This window comes from Sapajus apella, unplaced genomic scaffold (assembly GCF_009761245.1).
Source record: "Sapajus apella isolate SASKATOON/1434 unplaced genomic scaffold, GSC_monkey_1.0 scaffold26, whole genome shotgun sequence".
Taxonomy (NCBI): domain Eukaryota; kingdom Metazoa; phylum Chordata; class Mammalia; order Primates; family Cebidae; genus Sapajus; species Sapajus apella.
This window is the reverse complement of record NW_022436966.1, coordinates 1,134,162-1,151,676: the sequence shown is the minus strand read 5'-3', so window position 1 is coordinate 1,151,676 and position 17,515 is coordinate 1,134,162. Positions and strand designations below refer to the sequence as shown.

Genomic DNA, 17,515 nt, shown 5'->3' with positions numbered 1-17,515 from the left:
AGAGAGTAAACAAAATTATGGAGCACAGAAACAAGATGTTAAGGGAGAAAGGAATAACTGTGTGGCAAAGGAAAAATGTATATTATTGCATATATGAGTTCTACACAATTTTCAAGGGACAGATAACTCTTATATAATTCATTTCATAAAACAGAAAAAAGGGGGAGATGTTCAACTAATTTTAATGAAGCTAAAACAACGCTGACTTACAAACCATCTAAGGACAACACACCAAAAATGAAAATTTCAGGGCTGTATTACATATGGCCAAACCTACAAACACAAAAAATAAAAAATAAAGCAACAATAAAAAGGAGTTAAATTTTACAGGATATTATAAAAGTAGTAATACATGTTCATCAAATTGAGTTTATCTAATGAACGCAAGGATGAGTTAATATCAAAAAAAAATCTATCAATGAAATTCACCATATTCATAAACTAAAGAATAAATATGTTAATAAGTACAGAAAACTACTTCAGTAAAATTCATCACATATTTATGTTTTCTTAAAAGATTATCAAGAGTCTATGAATAACTAGTAAAAATTATTTACCAAAAACCTATTATAATGATTAATCAATGAAAAAAATTCATACATATTCTCTTTAAGTTTAGAAATCAGACAAGGAGTCTCACTATCACCTTACTGAACAGCGAAGCAATGAAGATTCCAGTCAATACAATAAGACAATTAAAAGAATAATGAGATATACAAATAGGAAAAAAAAAAGTCACTATCTGCAGACAATATGACTGACTACACAGAAAACTTATGAACCAAAAAGGCTATTAGAACCAATAAAAGAGTTGAGCAACGTTTCTATATGTAAGATCAACATAAAAATCAACAGTGTTCCTCAATATCAGCAATAACTAATTAGAAAATAAAGTAGAAAACTGCAATAAAAACTGTAAGTATTTTGCTTTTTATCTAACAAAGAATGTCCAAAACTATTAACATGAGGTTGAGGGAAAGCTCAATTAAATAATTTAAAAGATCTTCCTCTTCCATAAATAGGAGGACTTAGCATTCTAAAGTTGTCAATTCTTCCCAAAATGTAACTACAAATTCAATCAATTCAAAACAAAATTCTAGAAGGACTTTTTGAATACTCTCAAACTTATTATAACATATATATGAAAAAATAAAGGTCTACAAGTAGCTAATGCAATTTTAAAGACAAGACATGAGAAGGGACTTACTTTACACCATCTATTTTAATATATTATAAAATCTAATATAACAAAAAATGAGCTCAGAAACAAAACCATGTAAATATTGAAATTTAGTATACGCCAGAGTACTACCAGAAATCCCTGAGTGATATGCAGATTACACAGAAGATGGAAATGATAAAACTGAATTCATCATACGGAAAAATATAAAGCCCTATATTATACAAGGGGTCTTCAAAAAGTTAATGGAAAATGCATATTTTGAACAAACTATGCAAGGATTTCAAAATATTTTTGCACCAAAATAAGCTTCTATTAACTTGTTATAATATGTCTGAATAGCATCTAGTTTGAGGCATTAAAAAGGATAAGACATCAGTTTGAAAAGAGCCTCTATTGGAGCAACATGAATTCTGCTAAAATTGAAGCAAGCATAAATATCAAATTTATGGTAAAGCTTGGGTAGAAGAATGATGAAATCACCAAAGCTTTACAAAAAGTTTATAAGGACAATGCCCCAAAGAAATCAGCAGCTTATAAACGGATAGCTTGTTTTAAGAAAGGATGAGACAATGTTGAAAATGAAGCCTGCAATGACAGATCAGTCACATCAATTTTTGAGAAAACAATCTTGTTTGTGCCCTAATTGAAGAAAACTGATAATTAACAGTATAAACAATAGCCAACCCCATAGATTTCTCAATTGCTTTAGATTACACAATTCTCCCTGAAAAATTAAAGTCAAGCAAATTTTCCACTCAGTGCAAAACCACTGCACTCAGATCAGCTGCAGAAAAGAGCAGAGCACTTTCAATGGAAATTTTAAACAAGTGGGGAATCAAGATTCTGAACCATTTATGATATGGTTTGGCTCTGTGTCCCCAACCAAATCTCATCTCAAATTGTAATCCCTACATGTCAAAGGAGGGAAGTGATTGGATTATGGGGGCAGTTTCCCCCATGCTATTCTCATGATAGTGAGTGCTCTCACAAGATCTGATAGTTTTAAAATGGCAGTTTTTCCTGTCCTCATATTCATTCTCTCACCTGCCTGCCATCTTGTGAAGAAGGTGCCTGCTTCCCCTTCACCTTCCACCATAAGTTTCCTGAGGCCGCCTAGCTATGCTTCCTGTTAAGCCTGCAGAACTGTGAGTCAAATAAACCTCTTTCCTTTATAATTACCCAGTCTCAGGTAGTGTTCTTTTTTTTTCTTTTCTTTTTTTTTTTGAGACACAGTCTCACTTTGTCACTCAGGCTGGAGTACAGTAGCACTACAACCTCTGCATCACAGGCTCAAGTGATTTTCCTGCCTCAGCCTCCTGAGTAGTGGGGATTACAGGCACCCATCCCTATGCCCAGCTAATTTTTGTATTTTTGGTAGAGATGGAGTTTCAGTATGTCGTCCAGGCTAGTCTTGAACTCCTGACTTCAAGCAATCCACCCATCTCAGCCTCCCAAAGTGCTGGGACTACAGGCATGAGCCACTGCACCCAGCCTCAGGTAGAATTCTTTATAGCAGTGTGACAACGAACTAAAACAATTTCTTTGAAGAACTGTAGCAGAAGAGAAACATGGCTTTCCCAGTATAGTCCTGAAGACAAGGCACAATCAAAGCAATGGCTACCAAGATATGAAAGTAGTCCACTCAAAGCAAAAGCAGACCAGTCAAGAGCAAAGGTTGAGGCAACAGATTTTTGAAATGCTAAAAGCATTTTACTTGTTGGCTTTCTGGAGAGCCGAAGAACAATCACATCTGCTTTTTATGAGACTTTTAGCCAAAACTTTAGCAGAAATATGCCTGGGAAAGCTTCACTATATAGTCCTCCTCTACTACAATACTTCTGTTGATTCCCCTCATCAAATGAGGGCAATTTTGCAAGAGTTTCAATGGGTAATCATTAGACATTCACTTTATAGTCCTGATTTAGCTTCTTGTAACTTCTTTTTGTTTATTAATTAAAAAAAAAAAAACCTTTAAAGGGCAACTATTTTTCTTCGGTTAATAATGTACTAAAGACTACTTTGATGTGGTTAAATTTCTAGGACCTCATTTAGTCCATAAAGATGGACTAAATGACTGGTATAATTGCTTACAAAGGTGTCTTGAACTTGATGGAGCTTCTGTTGAAAAATAAAGTTTAAATGTTTTATTTTTATATTTTAATTTCCTTTTTCCATGAACTTTCTAAAGCACCCTTATATACAACGATGAACCCAAGATGGACTAAGATGAAAATGTAAATGGTAAAATATTAAAGGTAATGTAAAGGAATATTCTGACATCAGGATAAAGAGTTTCAAAAAAAACCTCAAAAGTATAAACTTATATGGTTAAAATTTATGAATGTGATTACATGAAAACTAAATATTTCTGAACATAATATAGACATAGTTTAGAGTCTGGTAACAAATTTAAAAAAAAAAGACATTTTTAACATTCTAAACTGTCAGTGTCTACAGTATATGAGAAATTTCTGAAATTTCTCTTTCAGAAGAGAGGGGAAACAAAAAGAAACCCAATATAAAAAATTGAACTAAGGTTAAAAATGAGCACTTTATGGAAGAAAAATCTAAAAAGATCCCCTAGTTTATAAGGAACAGCACAATATTTACTAATAACCAGAGAAATGGAAACTAGATCCATACCACAACAGCATTTGAGTAAATTAAAAGTACATACATATACAAATGATTACATATTTTTCAAGGATATAGACACATCTAAGACCACATATTACATACATTAGTGTTAGTATTCTTGGAGATGTGAGACAACTGGGCTTATAAACAGTGAATGAATGGAAAAAAAATAACAAAACAAAATAAAATAAAGAGGGAGGCCTTTATGAAATGATAATAGAGTGTCACAATCTAAGATGTATATGATTTCTTATCTATACCTGTGATTGAAAAAAATTGTCTGCTTGTTTTAGATGCCTTGATACAATTCAATCTACATTCGGCTCTACCTTTATATAACAAGAATGGTACATGTGTAGCCATAAAAAAGAATGAGATAACGTATTTTGCAGGAACATGGAAGGAGCTAGAGGCTGTTATCCTCAGCAAACTAATGCAGGAAAAGAAAAACAAATACCTCATATTCTCACTTATAAGTGGAGACTAAATGATGAGAGCTTATGAACAAAAAGAAGGAAACAGTAGACACTGGGGTGTACTTGAGGGAGGAGAGGGTAGGAGGAGGATGAGGAGCAGAAGAGATAACTTTTGGGTACAAGCTTAATTCCTGGGTGATGAAATAATCTATGCAACAAATCCCCATGACATGAGTTTACCTATGTAACAAACCTTCACATGTACCCCCAAACCTAAAAGTTTTTTTAATTGTACATATATTAGACAATATATTTCATTTTTGTTAAAAAGTCTGAAAACATTAGATGTAAATACATAAAATCTAAATAATGGTAGCTCTAGGTGTGAAACTGAAGGCAATTATAATTTTATTTTCATGCTTTTTGTTTTATTTACTTTTTGTAACTTTAAAACTTCTAAATGTGTTTATGCTACTTTAGTAGTAAAATATTCAGAACTTCTTTATAAAACCAAAGAAAAAAAAATGTCTTCTGAGAAATTGCTGCTAGTGCATATTACATTCAATTCTAATGCCTCTCCACTATTAGAATGATCCTAGTATGGACATCTATACTAGTGAGGTCTACTTATATTCAAATGTAAATATAAAAATCAGACTATAACACATTATTTTTAGTATTCACCTCTTTAACCGTCTATTTTAAAAAAACAAAACAAAATGGTAGAGAGACAGAGAGGGAGTGTAAAGGGAGGGGAGAGAGAAAAAGAAAGAAGAAGATGAAGAACTGGGAGAGAGAAGGGGAAATTACCTGATTTTTTATCAAACTAATAAAACTACCACAAAATACTTCAGACCATGAAGTTCATAGGTCAGTATCCCAAAATGTCAGGGGTAATGACCAAGTGACACTATGTTAAATATATGAACAAAAAGGCTGGGTGCAGTGGTTCATGCCTGTAATTCCAGCACTTTGGGAGGCAGAGGTGGGTGGATCACCTGAGGTCAGGAGTTCAAGACCAGCCCGACCAACATGGAGAAACCCCCCAACTCTACTAAAAATACAAAATTAGCCAGACATGGTGGCGCATGCCTATAATCCGAGCTACTTGGGAGGCTGAGGCAGGAGAATTGCTTGAACACTGGAGGCAGAGGTTGCAGTGAGCTGAGATCGCCCCCATTGCACTCCAGCCTGGGCAAGAAGAGTGAAACTCTGTCTCAAAAAATATATATATACATATATATATACACATACATACATATGTGTATGTGTATACACATACATACACATATATGTGTGTATATGTATGTATGTGTATATATATGTATATATATGTAAGTATATATATACTTATATATGTTTGTGTATATGTATTAACAAAGAGAATTGATAAGAGACTGAGCAATAAGACATACTTGAACATATCAAAAACCTGATATAAGCATCATTGAAAGTTTCTGTAAAAAAAAAAAAAATCAATAATGGGCTTCTCTCACCAATTTGTCTTGGTTGATACCAGAGCTTAATTTTTTTATTCACTTTCTATGTATCTATGTATCTTCAAGTGAGTGTACTACCAAAATGGAGAAAGGGATTATTTCTTAGAATATTATTAACATCTCTAATATCCCCCACACAGAGAGGTTCCCTTTTTCATATGCTTGATATGACAAAAGGAATAATTGTCATTAGAAATAAAAAAGTAAACATTTTCACAAATAGTATTTTAATATGTAAAGATAGAATACTGTTATTTAAATAGCTATGTTATTAAATTAAAAACAGAAATCTGGATGTGTATGACTACTTCTAGTTATAAGCTACTGATTTATTGATGGCTGACAGAAATGTCACTAGCCATAGCATATCGCATAAAAACATAAAAGATTCAAGAACAAATGAATTGTTTTTTATAATGAACAGTTCTTACAAGAATTTTCTCATTTCTCACTCATAATAATAAACCGAAAACCTACCAAAAATTTAGAAAGCAAAGTTTTGAACTCAACGTACATCTTTATTAGGCAGAGCAGGATAAAGACTCACCAGGACAGAGTATATGTGTAGACATCGATAAACTGGAGAAAAATCCACCAAATCTTGGGCCCCGGGTACCTGCAAACATAAGATTATAACAAAAAAAAAAATTCAAACAATGCTATTAAGAACAGCTACATTAATTGTTACTACTCAAGTGTTTCGTTCTTTTTATAAAGGCCAGTTCTAGCTTCTAAGTGAGAAATACAAAACAAACAAAAATATAGGTTCCAAAGACCTAGTTCTTATGTTTTACCCATAGGATTAATAAACTGTGAAGATATACATCAACGCTGGGACAAAGCCCACAAAGATTGGTAGCAGGGAAGAGAAACAGGTGGCACCAATCCTGCATTTGCCTTTAGAGACACATCTTTGGCCATGGGACTCTAAAGGGAAAATAAGAACAATATGAGAAAGCACCTTTCATGATGACTTTATTTCCTAAAAGACATGATAGTTTACGTAAAAAACTAAGTTTTAGTAGTCAAAAAAAAAGCTTCCCATACAGTATGAATCATGGCCTGTCAGCCAACTTCTGAAGAGCACAATAATTCATCAATACTTGTCAGCATGCAATCAAATATAGAAATATGCTACGAAAAGACGGGAGATTCTGTAAAGAAGAAGACAATAATGGAAAAGTCAAACCAAGAGGTAACCACCAGATTTTAATGTGAATAGTGTTTGTTAATTAAATCTAAATATCAAAAGAGAAAGTAAAAGAAAAAAATCAGGTAAGCACTGGAGTCTAATTTCAATGCTAAAATTGATTTGCTATGTGATCTGACAAGCATAATTTACAATTTACTTTGGCCCTGATTTCCTCAGTTGAAAAAGAAAACAATCAGCTCATTTATAGGGGTGTAACAAGAATAAAAGGAAATATTGAAAGTAAATGTTGAACAAAACAAAATAAAACAAGAAACAGAAAAAAGCATGAAGAAATAATCAAAATAAAGACCTACCTGAAGTTGTTACTGTAACACTGGTAACTAATTTATTCATATATATATATATATATATAAAATAATTATAATTATATATATAAAAATATATATATACATACATACATATATATATATATATATATAATCAGAATATAAGCAGCAGGCACATCTAAATTGAGCAGGGTTGATTCTTAATTACAAGGTCATTTTCCCTTATTTCATAAAGTAAACCTCATTTCTTCTTTTGGGTCATAACTGCTTTATCAAGATATTTTTCTAAATGAAATCTACTAATTCTAAAATTTAACAGCACAATACCTACATTCTTTTCCCCCTGAAACCATCACACCTTTATATTTATGGTTCAAGCTTATTAACCATATTAAGCAACTATTCTGTTCATCTGCTTCACACCCATGAGAGCAAAGATTAAATCTCTATATTTAAGTTCCTTGATAGCACTATATACTCTGTAAGCACACTGAGAGTTAAATGATTAAGACCCTATACCATGTCCCAAGAATAACTTTACTTTAAAAAAAAAAAAACTTTTAGAAGCGTTAATGAGCATTGCAGATTACTGAAAAAAAAAAATTTATGGTCAGATGTGCAGCATGCAGTTTAAAAAGAGTAGGGTTAAAAAGCATACAAAAATTATATGAATGCAAATAGGCACTAATTTTCATCTTAATTACACAAAGAATCCACAGGTGATCATTTCAGGCACTCTTATTTGAAATGACCACAACACTAAAACATCTTTACAGTCTCCTCTTTTGGACTGAAAAGTAGAGAGCTAAAGGAAATTTATTTTATCTTGACAGAAAACCAGAGCCTATTTTATCTTGCCAAAATATGAGGAAAATTTCTTTTATCTTGCCAAAAAGCCAGAGCCCACAGCTAAGCAAAACACAATCACAAAAGAAGAAAAATTTTAAAACATCAAACATGATATTCACAATAGTTTTTAAACTACATAAAAACTACACATGCATATGAAAAAAGATAAGAAGAAAACATATTTAAAAATTTGATCTGTATAGGAAATGACACATTTTTCTTTTGTTTAGAATTAATTATTATAAAATTCTTTGTTATACACTTACAAAAAGTTTAAAGATTTTTTTCTTCCCTAATTTTGAGTAGCAAATTCAATCGTAACTTTGTATGTTCTTTTTCATGTAGTTTATTTTGTTTAACTTTGTCTCAGAACCATAGTTTCACTCAAAAGGAAACTGCCTGTAGCCATTTCTCAGACACGCCTTAGCCCTTTTACATGTCAGACCTAACCTTGTAGAATAAACATCCAAATTAAGGGAGAATGTCCCTAGAAATCTGTGATAAATAAGCTAAAAGGGATCCATAATGAAGACATTTGGTTACTAATGGGCTAACACTAGTTTATCTGGGCAGACTATTTTAAAATGTGGATATATTTAAAAAGGAGACAAAGACCTTTTTTTTTGTCATCTCCAACAAATATTTACAACCAAATCTATTCTCTCTGACACTGTTATGACATCATTCTATCAGCTTCAAACTGGCTAAGGTGCTCTAACTTGTAAGTATTGTCACAATTATTTCTTAACCACTGGAAACATCATCCAGTTAAGTCTTCCTACACACAAGACTGCCTGCTTTGAAAGCGTATACAGAAACCTAGACAAAAAGAAAAGGGAGTAAAATGGGGCTTCCGTTCACAACCTTTCCCTCTACTCCCAAAATAGCTTAATATTTAGAAATCATTTTTCCTCTATGCTCCCCTCTGTGAGGAACACTAGGAATGAACACTGTGAGGAACCAAGAAGAGTGCTGTGAGGATAAAGGTATGTAAAGTATGCACTGACTCATGTTGCTTAGAGCGAGATATGTTTTCTCTGCTGCCACTAATGAAAAAGAATCACAACTACAGAAAGGCAAAAGGAGAAGAGCAACATACATCAGATGTGAAGGAATGCTACATGTTTGGAAGAATAAAAAATGAACTTTCAAAAATCTAAATAAATAGCAGTGGGGAAGAGTATCAGAAGAAAATGCAGTTTTTCCTGACTCACAGAAATGGGTCTGTTTTAAGCTCCACATCTTGTTCTCCATTTAAAATGCTAACTCTCTGTCAAAGCTATATTCATACTTCTTCCTTTTCTTTGACCCTCCCTCCCCTCAAGTTGCAAAGAATGATTCAAGCAGGTTTAGGTTTCAGCTGGGGCAGAGGAAGGGGTCCAAGGACACTTTCCTAAGCTAACAATAACTGTTTCTAATGGTTTCTGTCTCCTAACAAAAGCCATGACTCCTTTTTTATCAGCTTCATCTAATTTTTTCCTTTCCAAAGAAAATAACACAGCCCTTGCATTTTACACATGTCCAAATGTGACAAATCATTATCGACTGCGACTATAACTGATAAGAGATAACTTTGTGGTAGGACGTTGTCATTTCCTCTCATAAGGGCTTTCTTTCTGAGATACAGAAACATGATTAGAATAGTTAAACATTTCCTCTGCCTGGCAGTCAGGAACTCAAGACTTTAAGATACTGGAGTCTATATTCTTCTAGAGGTTCAAACAGATCTGTGAAGATACAAATACTAGTCACAAATAGTATATTCAAGATTATCTTGCTTTTTTAACTAGTTGTTTTCCTTAAGAATTCACATGAAATAATTTCATCACCAAGGACAGCAGCTGCCTAATTCCCTACATAGTTTGGAAAGCATTAGTGCCTTTTGCCGGTTCAAACCTCTTTTTTTTTTTTCCAGAGGACCAAATAGTAGGTAAGATTTTAGATTCTATAACTAAGATATCTGTACCTCAGATCATATTATAATATTATATAAACTAAGAGAACTAGGACACAGTTTCAATAACAGATAAATAATGAGTTAGTAAAAGAATTTGAGGATGCTTGAACTTCAATATCCAGAGGTGGATATCATGGAAGCAACTATTACATTCTTCCATATTACACTTTCACATATCTACTAGAGATCATTGAGAGAATGAATTGGTATCTAATGGATCATACTGGCATCCACGTTTGGTATCAACTAGACACCAAATATATGTGGCTAACCTGATTGTTTCAATATAATGATTCTTACATTTTTATAGTATCTATTAACAGCTTGAATCAAAGTGTTATTAAATTGTATTATTCTATAAAGATACTGGCTAACACATGAGACCAATGTATAGATGACTAAAAAGAGTCTGAAGATACAGGATGTTCCAAAATACATATAAATTTTAAAATGGGATTAATCAGCAGCCCCCTGAAAAACAGATTTATGAGCACCCACAGATAATATTTACTACAGAAGATATAAAGATTCAGCCCAGACATGGAAATATTAGATGATCAGGATGAAAAGAACATCAACATTTCTGGTTATAAAAATTTTTACAGAACACCACGATATGACTTTTAGGGTATCTTTTTCTTCTTCTCTAATACATCTTAGTTCAGGCAAAAAAAAAAAAAAAAAAGTCTCTAAAAATGGAAAAGTAAATGGCTAAGTTCCTCTCACAGCGCATAAGAAAAATGCCTTTACATATTTAAAAAAGGAGATTTTGATTTTTAAAATACATGTCATTCAACTTTTATCAGACATATTCATTTAATATTTTTCTAACCCTTCCCCTAAAAGGATTAAGAGTTCATAACTATTTCTACTATTTTAAAAAACTCACTAGTGAAGGAAGGCAAGAAAGAAAAATCATCTCCAAGTAAAAATATAACTCTACCAGCTTTACTGCTGTGTAAGCATACCCTTAGAAAAAGGGAATACACTATAAGAAAATATTTCTTGCCTCCCTCTACTCAAGAAAAGTAGTGATAATACTATGAGAGATTTACCTCTGCTGCCAATAAAGACAGACATCAAAACATAAATGAATTAGTACACTCTAGCCCCACTGTTCCCACAGCTGTATCAGAAGACACACAAATACACAGACACACACACTCTCTCTCTCTCTCATACACCCACATGGCATTTATTTTTCTCTTAAGAAGGCTTTCAAAGTAGATGGATCATCCAACGAGTTTGACAGAGGTTTGCCAGGAATTTAGATATCTTTCTCATTAATCATTTGAGTACAAAATAGTTTATCTGTATTGGTAAACAAATGCAGGGACTTGGTCCCCATTTCTGAGCATTACTTAGATCTCAAGTCATTAAAATGTACCAGTAATTTTTCTACAGAGATCAGACAACAAATGATTAGTGAAGGGGCACTGACTTCGCATTCAGAGGATCAATTTTGACAGCCCATATTATGCCTATAAGCCAGGAAACAGCTGGCAAACATTTTTCACCAGTGTGCATTTCAGAACTATGTTGTTTCCCAAAATTCAGAGTAAAGGAGGGTAGAATTCATTTGGACATGAGCTTTTACACAGCTAAACACCACAGAAACACCAACAAACTGGAAGGCTTATAATTTTAAATGACTAGAATTAGCAAAAGTATAAAGAATTTGAAGACTTTGAGCATATAAGAATACTGTGGCCAGAGCCCTACCCTAAAAAAAAGTATAAAATTATGCCACAGAGCTTCTCACAAATTATTAGGATTCTTTCTGAGAAATTCCTAAACAGATTGCCACTTTATTTGCTCAAGTGTTTGCACTAAACAAACAAAATCAAGAAAAACCATTTCTCCTTACTGAGGCACTGCAAAAAACCTGTGACCAATGCCACAGGATAGTCCCTCAAGAATTCTCTGCTTAAAGCTGAACACTGGGGGCCAGGCATGGTGGCTGACACCTGTAATCCCAGCACTTTGGTAGGCTGAAGCAGGTGGATCGCTTGAGCCAAGGAGTTCAAGACCAGCTTGTGAACATGACAAAGCCCCATCTCTACAAAAAAACTACAAAATTTAGCCAGGTGTGGTGGCACATGCCTGTACCCCTAGCTACTCGGGAGGCTGAGATGGGAGGATCACCTGAGCCTGGGGGGGTCGAGGCTGCAGTGAGCTGAGATCATGCCACTGTATTCTAGCCTGAGTGAAAGAGCAAGACCCTACCTCAAAAAAAAAGCTGAACACTGGTGAAACAAAAATTCAACTAGTCTTTATTTTAAAAGGGTCTACTATATGCTATGAAACTAATCCTTTAGGCAAAAGGGGCAATTTAGCACTATTTGGTATTAAATAGAAAAAGTCTGAGAGGATAAAAAAAATTAAGGTGAGGAAAAGTAGGTTAAAAATGTTACAATATTATAGGTAAAGAATGGATATCCCTAATATATAAAGAACTAATAAACAATGAAGAAAAAAACAAAAAACAAAATCATTCAAAAAATAGGCAAAAGACATAAGCGGCTTACAAAAAAAAGAAAAAGATATATAAATAGCCCTGAAACTTATAAGATACTCAAGTTTACCCATAGTAATAGAAACGAAAATGAAAACTACAAAGAGATATATTTCTTATCTATGAGACTAGCAAAAATTCAAAAGCTTAAAATAAATACTCAAAGAAGCAGTAAGAAAACAGGCAACTCATACATTGCTGGGATGGGTGGTGGGGTATAGAAAATAGTATAACCCCTATGGAGGAGAATTTGACATACTGCAAAATTATACATGCATTTACCCCTTGACTCAACAATCCTGCTTCTGGAAACATACGCTGAGGATATAGCTCCAACCACATGGAAATACAGCTCTCAGGTTTTTATTTTTTTAAGTTTTAAAGTGTTTTGCATATGGTAAAATTCACTCTTTTTTGTAAACAATTCTGTAAGTTCTAACAAATGCATTTAGACCTGTAATTATCAATGGCAACCAAGATAAGAAGAAACAGTTCAAGCACTCCCCAAAATTCCCTATGCCCCTTTGTAGTCAAACTGTTTCCTGACACCTAGCTCTTGGCAAACACCGATCCATTTTCTATCTCTAGATTTATGAATTTTTTAGGATTGTCATATGGATATACTCATATAGTATGTAGCCTTTTGAATCTGGCTTCTTTCATTCAGCATAATCCATTTGAGATTCATCGCACTGTTTCCTGCATCTGCAGCTTATTCCTTTTTATTTCAGAGTGATACTTCAGTTATGGACATACCACAGTTCATTTATACCTTCTTCCATTGAAGGACATTTAGGGTGTTTCTAGTTTTGGTAGTATATGCACAAAGCTGCCAGAAATATTAAGCTGCAGGTTTCTGAGTGAATATGCTGGTTCAATACCCAGGAGTGAGATTGCCAGGTCGTATACATGACCACTCCTAGCTGTATGTTCAATGTTATAATAAACTGCCAAACTGCTTTCCAAAGAGACTTTATCATTTCACATTTTCACAGCAATATATGAGTTCCATTTGCTCTGTATCCTTGCCAGTAAATGGTAATATTAGTATTTTTTTATTTTAGCTTTTCTAATAGCTGTGCAGTTAAAACACCACTTTTTAATAGAAAAACATTGGAAATCATTTAGTGTCCATGTATAGAATGGCTGAATAAACTATGGTACACCCAAACAATGGAGTACTATTTAGCAGTAAAAACAGAATGACAAAGATTTCTGTGAACTGATATGGAGTAATTTTCAGAATATATTTTCAAGTGAAAAAAACAAAGTACAAAAATAAATATGTATTATGCTATTATAATTATTTTGCTTAAGGTATAATGAAGGGTATACACACAAAAACTAACAATACTTATTACTTACAAAAGGTGGGTAGGAGCAGTGTGGAAAGGATAAGGATGAGAATGAGATTTCACTGAATATATCTTCTTATATAGTTTTGCCTTTGAACCATGTTCATATTTTAAATAGTCAAAAAAATAAATAAGGATAGTTGAACCCTAAAAAATAATACAAAAAGAAATAAATGAACCTAATTATATATCAATTTGGTAACAATCCAACAGAAGAAAAGAAAACCAGCCAAAAAAAAATGTTTGAACATAGCACTCTGAACTATACAGACTTAGTGGGATACACTGTAGGATTAAAAGAACTGCAAAGAAATCTTGAACTTAATAACTTTATTGCTTTTAGTGACATTTGCATAATAATTCTGCAACTATTTTCTGTGTATGATATAATTATCCAGATGAGTTAACATATTGATACTCTGGAAACCGGAATATTTACAGATACAAATGTAGAATGACAGAAAAAATCTATTACATTGGACTGGAATTAGAAGTATTAGCTTTAACTCGTGATTTATTTTTTTAATGTCTACACATTAATGTAGCAGGTATATTTCTTAGCTCTGTCTACAAAAGGAGCATACCTAATGCCCATGTTAGTAAGAAATTAGAGCTCCCTGAAGAAACAGCTGATGCTAGGGCTGGGACAGAACCTGGGGTTTCTTGTGGAAAACAAAAGAAATTAAAGAAAAGAAAAGGGCTCAAAAACTGGATGTATGATTTGGAACAAGTGGAAAATCAAAATAAAAGACAAGATGGAATATAACTTATTGTATATAAAATGATTATCCATGTGCCCATACTGATACTACAAAAAATAAGGGGAGAAAAGGAAAGTTTTTTATAGAAGAATGCTGACTAATAAATGTGAAAGAAATGAAAAAAATAGAAAATCACAGTATCTTATAACAACCATAGTAACATATGATTCCGGAAAGAAGCATCAATGAATTCTGAAACCAGTGGGTGACAAGCTGTTAGGGAATAGGATAGGCACATGGTCTAAATGTATTGCTAATTACAAAGGGGGCCGGGTACCTTTATGGTGAAGAAATTTTAACCAACATGTGTCTCCATATGTGAGGCAATGAAAAGGCTTATTACTACCTTTGTAATATTCCTGCCAAAAATGATTAACTTGATTCTAGTCATGAAGACATAACCAGATGTGCCTAAACAGATGAATATTAAGGGAGACTAAACAGACATAAAAATTCATGTGTAAAATTTGTCTGGATGCACCAAAATTTGGATGCAAGGAAAAAAATGAAGGAAAAAAAAATCTGCCAGAAAGAACATCATTTGAACAACTAGAAATATTTATAAAAAGGTTGTATATTACAGGGTAGTGTCACCATCAATGTCAAATTTCCCAATTTAAGCATTGTATTGTACTTATGTAGAAGAATGTCATTGTCAGGAAACACAGATTTCAGTATTTGGAGTTCCAAATATTATGAATAATGCATGCCCCTTTCTTCCAAATGGCTCAGTTTTGGGAGAGAAAGGAAACACACACACACACACACACACACACACACACACACACACACACACACACCCCTCTGTTCTTTCAAAATCAAATTTTTGAGAAAGAGAGAGAGGAAGTGTCAAGTTTTAGTAAGTGGACTATTTAAGTGAAGTATATGTGGATACCACATGCATAACTTTTCTGAAGATCTAAACTTCCTCAAAAGTAAAAGAAAATTTTTATAAGAGGGTATTACAGAAAGGGTGAAAATGAGGGGTCCTTCAGAGAAAAGTAGAATAAGGCATTCTAGACAAGGACAAAGGAGTAAAGGATTATATTCCACAGTTTCAATTACTAGCAACTTAATGCAAGGTAAAAGGGGTTGAATAATCATTGAGAATATAAAAGAGAAATTCTACAAAACCTGAAAAGAGCGGTAGAAGTTAGTTTGTAATTGAGGCAAATGATTTCAAAATAACAGGACATTTCTACTATCACCACAACAAAAAAATTTTTAAAACTTTGAGTTCATGTGAGTCATAATATATCTTTACCAATAGATACACCTAAAAGATCAAAGAATAGGAATAAGAAACCCAAAACAGACTGTCTAAAGCATGCCTTAATGTTTTCATTCAAACTTCTAAATTGGCCTTTTGGTATTTGATTATATATATGGCCATTTACTTTTCTTTTGACTGCATATGTCCTTAATAGGTCAGCTTTCATTAAGAATAGAATTTTAAAATTCAGAGCTACAGGTATCAATGGGTATTGGGACTAAGTAATGGATGCTGGCAATTTTAAATCATATTCTCTTAATAGACATACTTGGTATATGAAATATCAAGGACTATTATTTATTTTTACAAAGCACAACATTTTTTTTCCACATCAATGTGGCCCTGTCGGTCTGTCATTTATTTTGCCATTTTTTTGGATAGACAATATAAGTGATATTAAATTTTAGTCATCACATTAAACCATATCCTTGATAGCAGCATTGCTACTCATGGCCAGTCTATTACTATCATGCTTAGAAAAAAACTAAATTAGAAATCTAGATTTTTATGTGACGCAAATTGACTTTTAGAAGTTGGTAACTAGCTTAAAATTTTTTAAGCATTGCATAGGCCAAGAACCAGTATGCAAGCTGTTTCTGGCCCATAGGTTGCCAATCTACAACCTATGGTTTAACCTCTAAACTTCTAAAGGCAGTATTTATTTAAGTTTAAACTCTAAACCTCTAAAAGCAGCCTTTAACTTATCAAGAAATGATCCTTATTTTCTGTTACCTTCTTGTCAATAGAAAGTTTTACAATCAATATTTTGAAATTTGGGTCAAATATCACAATCACAATTTTTACAAGCAATTTGGCCTAAAAATTGTCACAATTTCATAGGTGAGAAAAGGGATGCTTAAGAGAAATTACATAATTTGCCCTAATACCACAAAGAAAAAGACTTGTACATTCTAAAAATGAATCTTTTTTGTATATTTTCCAAACAACCTGTGCTATGACTAAATTGTGTTATGACTATAATTGTGTCTTCCCTGCAAATTCCTATGTTGAAGTCCTTAGACTCAATGTAACTGTATGTGGCTTAAAGAGGTAATTAAAGTTAAATGAGATCATAAGAATGGGGTTCTGATTCAACAGTTCTGGTATCCTTATAAAAAGAGAAAGATACACCTTATAAAAAGAGGAAGTAAGCAAAGAAAAAAAGCTGTATGAGGATATGGCTAGAAGGCAGCTACCTGCAAGTCAAGGAGAGCCCTTAGGAGAAACCAACCCTGGTGGAACCTTGATCTTGGACAGGCAGCCTCCAGAATTGTGAGAAAACAGATTTTTATTGTTTAAATCACCCATTCTATAGCATTTTCTTATGGTACTCCTAGCAAATTAATACACCCTGTTGCTTCAAAACTGCTACAGCACAATAATCAAGACAGCCCAGAAGGCTTTCTATTACATGGCATTTGTATTTAAATTCACAATTCCCTCCTGTTAATTCTATACTTCAAAAGAGACACCAAAATCTAGAGGGAGAAATCTGACATGAATCATTTGGTCAACAAATATTTATATGACCCATACTCTATGACCAGTGGTGTGGATGACATGGTCACCACTGCTCCTTAACAGTTGGTAA

General features: G+C 33.1%; 1 protein-coding gene across 5 annotated transcripts in view; it reads right to left on the bottom strand.

The window, feature by feature from the left end:
• The window catches only part of EXOC6B (exocyst complex component 6B), a 661,151-nt gene that overhangs the window by 381,966 nt on the left and 261,670 nt on the right, over positions 1-17,515 (bottom strand). For 4 of the 5 annotated variants that reach the window (XM_032292191.1, XM_032292190.1, XM_032292193.1 and 1 more), the window contains one exon: positions 6,283-6,351. The exons of the other annotated variant lie outside the window; for it this stretch is intronic. In XM_032292191.1, the coding sequence (XP_032148082.1) occupies positions 6,283-6,351 (69 nt within the window). The remainder of the gene's footprint in view (positions 1-6,282; positions 6,352-17,515) is intronic. 5 annotated transcript variants of the gene reach the window in all.